We start from the raw sequence: 3,093 nt of genomic DNA on the forward strand, positions 1-3,093 counted from the left end.
GAACGGTCAACAGTCAATAAACACTTCTCTCTCCTTCTTTTTCTTTTTTTCTCTTTTACTATTATTATTATTTTTATAATTAACGAAAACCTCCCATGATTTGAATGTTGAACCGCGTAATACTTCCACACGGGAACCGGTACAAAAGTCTTCCTTCTATCTTTTATATATAAACACAAAAACCAGACATTCTCTCTCCATAGAACTCTCAAGAACTAACAACAACATCATTAATTTGAATTACGATCCAAATTAACCCAGATATGATTTCATCGTGGAGAAAACGCAGAGAAGATAAGAGAGCCGGCAAGATGAAACAATCCATGAAAGATCAAATTGATTTCACCAGAGGATTGGAACTAGAGCTAACGAATATTCCTTCCCATTTCAAATGCCCCATCTCCTTAGACCTAATGAAAGATCCAGTAACTCTATCAACCGGTATAACATACGATCGCGAAAGCATCGAGACATGGATCGAAACCGGACACTCCACATGTCCTACCACCAATCAAATCCTCACCTCAAAGCTCGACCTGGTTCCTAACCATGTTTTACGTAGAATGATCCAGGACTGGTGCCTTGATAACCGATCCAACGGTGTTGAACGGATTCCCACGCCGAGGATTCCACTCACGTCGGGTGACCTGTCTCAACTGCTCTCCAAACTAGAGACAGCTCGTCGGAGCCTGGACAAGGTTTTGGCCGCGCGAGTTGCGGCCAAGATCCGAGACCAGGGGAGGGAAAGCGAGAGAAACAAGCTTTTCCTTTCAAGGAGCGGAGCGGGTAGAATCCTTGCCTTGGCTTTTGACGCTTTCTCGGGAGAAGAAAAGATGTCGGTTTTGGAGGAGACGTTGATTTCGGCGTTGGCAATTACGATTCCTTTAGAAGACGAGGCTAAGGTTACCTTAGGATCGACGCGTTCGTTAAACCTAATCCTCCGGTTCTTAAAGAATGGGGATTTTTCGACGATGATGAACGCGTTGATGTTGATGAAAGAGATCGTTTCAACGGATAATGGAAAGGTGGTAGAATTCTTGATGGGTAATGAGTTAGGTTGCTTAGAAGCTTTGGTGAAGCTAATCAAAGAGCCAATATGTCCAATAACCACAAAGGCCTCACTAGTGACAATCTACCATATAGTTTCATCAAATGATAAAGCCAAATCAAGACTTGTGGAGATGGGTATGGTTTCCGTGATCTTAGAAATGTTGGTGGAATCCGATAAGAGTATATGCGAGAAGGCGTTGGGAGTTCTTGACGGGATATGCGAGAGTGAAGAAGGGAGAAAGAGTTGTGTCGAGAATGCTTTAACCGTGCCGGTTTTGGTGAAGAAAGTGTTGAGGGTTTCGAATATGGCAACAGAATTTGCGGTTTCGATTTTGTGGAAGTTGGGGAAGAAGGAGGTAGTGGTAATTATTGAAGGACTTCAAGTTGGTGCATTTCAGAAGCTTCTTTTGTTGTTACAAGTTGGGTGTTGTGAGAAAACAAAGGAGAAGGTGACTGAGTTACTAAAGCTTTTGAACTTGCATAGAGAAATGTTATTAATGGAGTGTGTTGATTCAATGGATTTTAAGAACATTAAAAGAACTTTCTAAGTTCTATATTTGAAGTTTTGGGATGTTGTTTATATATATATAAATAATAATACTACAACATGCTTATAAAAGGTTGCTGCTTGTTTTGGGATTTAATCAAAAAAAATTTGTTATGATTTAATATGTTTTTTTGATAAAATTGATGTTGGAGACAATTAAATTCTTTTATATAGAGCAAATTGATAGATGGGTCAATTATAAGAGTTTAGTTAAGTGTTCAATGTTTTATATACATATTGTAAATTTTAGGTTTTCAAAATTTTGTATAAATGGATCAGTAATTAATTAAACGTGTCAAAAAGTTAGTCATCAACATAATTCTTGTTAAGATATTTTGTAAAACAAAGAGAGAAAAATGAAAAAAGATAAATGAAGTGATTGGTTTTAGATTAGTGTGTAATAAAACATTAAATTATCTTAATTCAAGATAAAAATATATATATTATTTGAAACGCTTTGTGACGAAAATATGAGACAAGTTAAAATTTACAAATATCTTCAAGAATAAGTAGATAATGTTTACGAATATTTGGGAATTTATAAAAATGCGGTTTGGTTGAAGATGAAAATAGTTTTTCATTTAGGTGATTCTAGATAAACATTTAAATCGGGCATTGAATGTTTAAACAATTCTGGACTCACAAGTTAATTATGGGACAGAAAGTAATTAAATATTTTAATTTGAAAAATAAAACAATTATTTTATGTCAACAATAAAACTCAATAAACAACAACAAAAACAAGTTTCTAAGTTATTTCCAAATAAGTTCATTTAATGAGTCCATTTAAAAAAAAAGGTATAATACAATTCAACATCAATCTATGGAAAATTAAATTGTGTTAGAAAACGATGTTATGTGATTATAAAGTTTAATAAAACTTATATATTAATTGATAAATAAATTATTTTTATTGTTTTTATTTTAAATATAAAAAATAAGTAAGCTATTATTTAATTATTTCAAAACTATTTTACTCTAGTAACATTAGAGTCATAAGCTTTATTTTGTCAGATAACAAACTTAATAACATCAATTCTAATTGATTATACTGTTTTTATATAAACAATTTAATTGATTAAAATAATTTCTTAATATAAACAAAATTGTTACTTATAATGTTTAATTATATTATAAACTATACATTCTCTACAATAATATTAGAGAGGTGCAAACAAATCGGAAAATCAATAACTCAACCGAACCGATAATTTACCGGTTTCATTTTACCGATTTATTGGTTAACCGGTTCTAACGGTTCTAGTTAACCGGTTTTTTACCAGTTGAACGGTTCAGTTTTCGGTTGAACTATTTTTCTAACGGTTTAACCAGTAATAATTTAATCATATATATATTTATATTAATTATTTTGTAAATATTACATATATTATAAATAATATTTAATAATATATATATTAATTTTTCTTTTGATTTTAAAATATAATTTGTATAGAATTATTTGAAAAAGTAAAATAATTTATATGGTTATTAATTTA

At 31.8% G+C, this 3,093-nt stretch overlaps 1 protein-coding gene across 1 annotated transcript; it reads left to right on the plus strand.

Moving 5' to 3' along the window:
- Positions 1-237: 237 nt before the first annotated feature.
- On the plus strand, positions 238-1,618 carry LOC124910197 (U-box domain-containing protein 21-like). The gene has a single exon (XM_047450807.1). The coding sequence runs from the start codon at positions 264-266 to the stop codon at positions 1,596-1,598; it is 1,335 nt and encodes a 444-aa protein (XP_047306763.1). The 5' UTR covers positions 238-263; the 3' UTR covers positions 1,599-1,618.
- Positions 1,619-3,093: the final 1,475 nt, after the last annotated feature.

This window comes from Impatiens glandulifera, chromosome 7 (genome assembly GCF_907164915.1).
Source record: "Impatiens glandulifera chromosome 7, dImpGla2.1, whole genome shotgun sequence".
NCBI classification, from domain to species: Eukaryota; Viridiplantae; Streptophyta; class Magnoliopsida; order Ericales; family Balsaminaceae; genus Impatiens; species Impatiens glandulifera.

Coding starts and splice junctions, on each gene's coding strand:
- LOC124910197 (XM_047450807.1), top strand. CDS start 264: ATGATTTCATCGTGGAGAAAACGCAGAGAAGATAAGAGAGCCGGCAAG.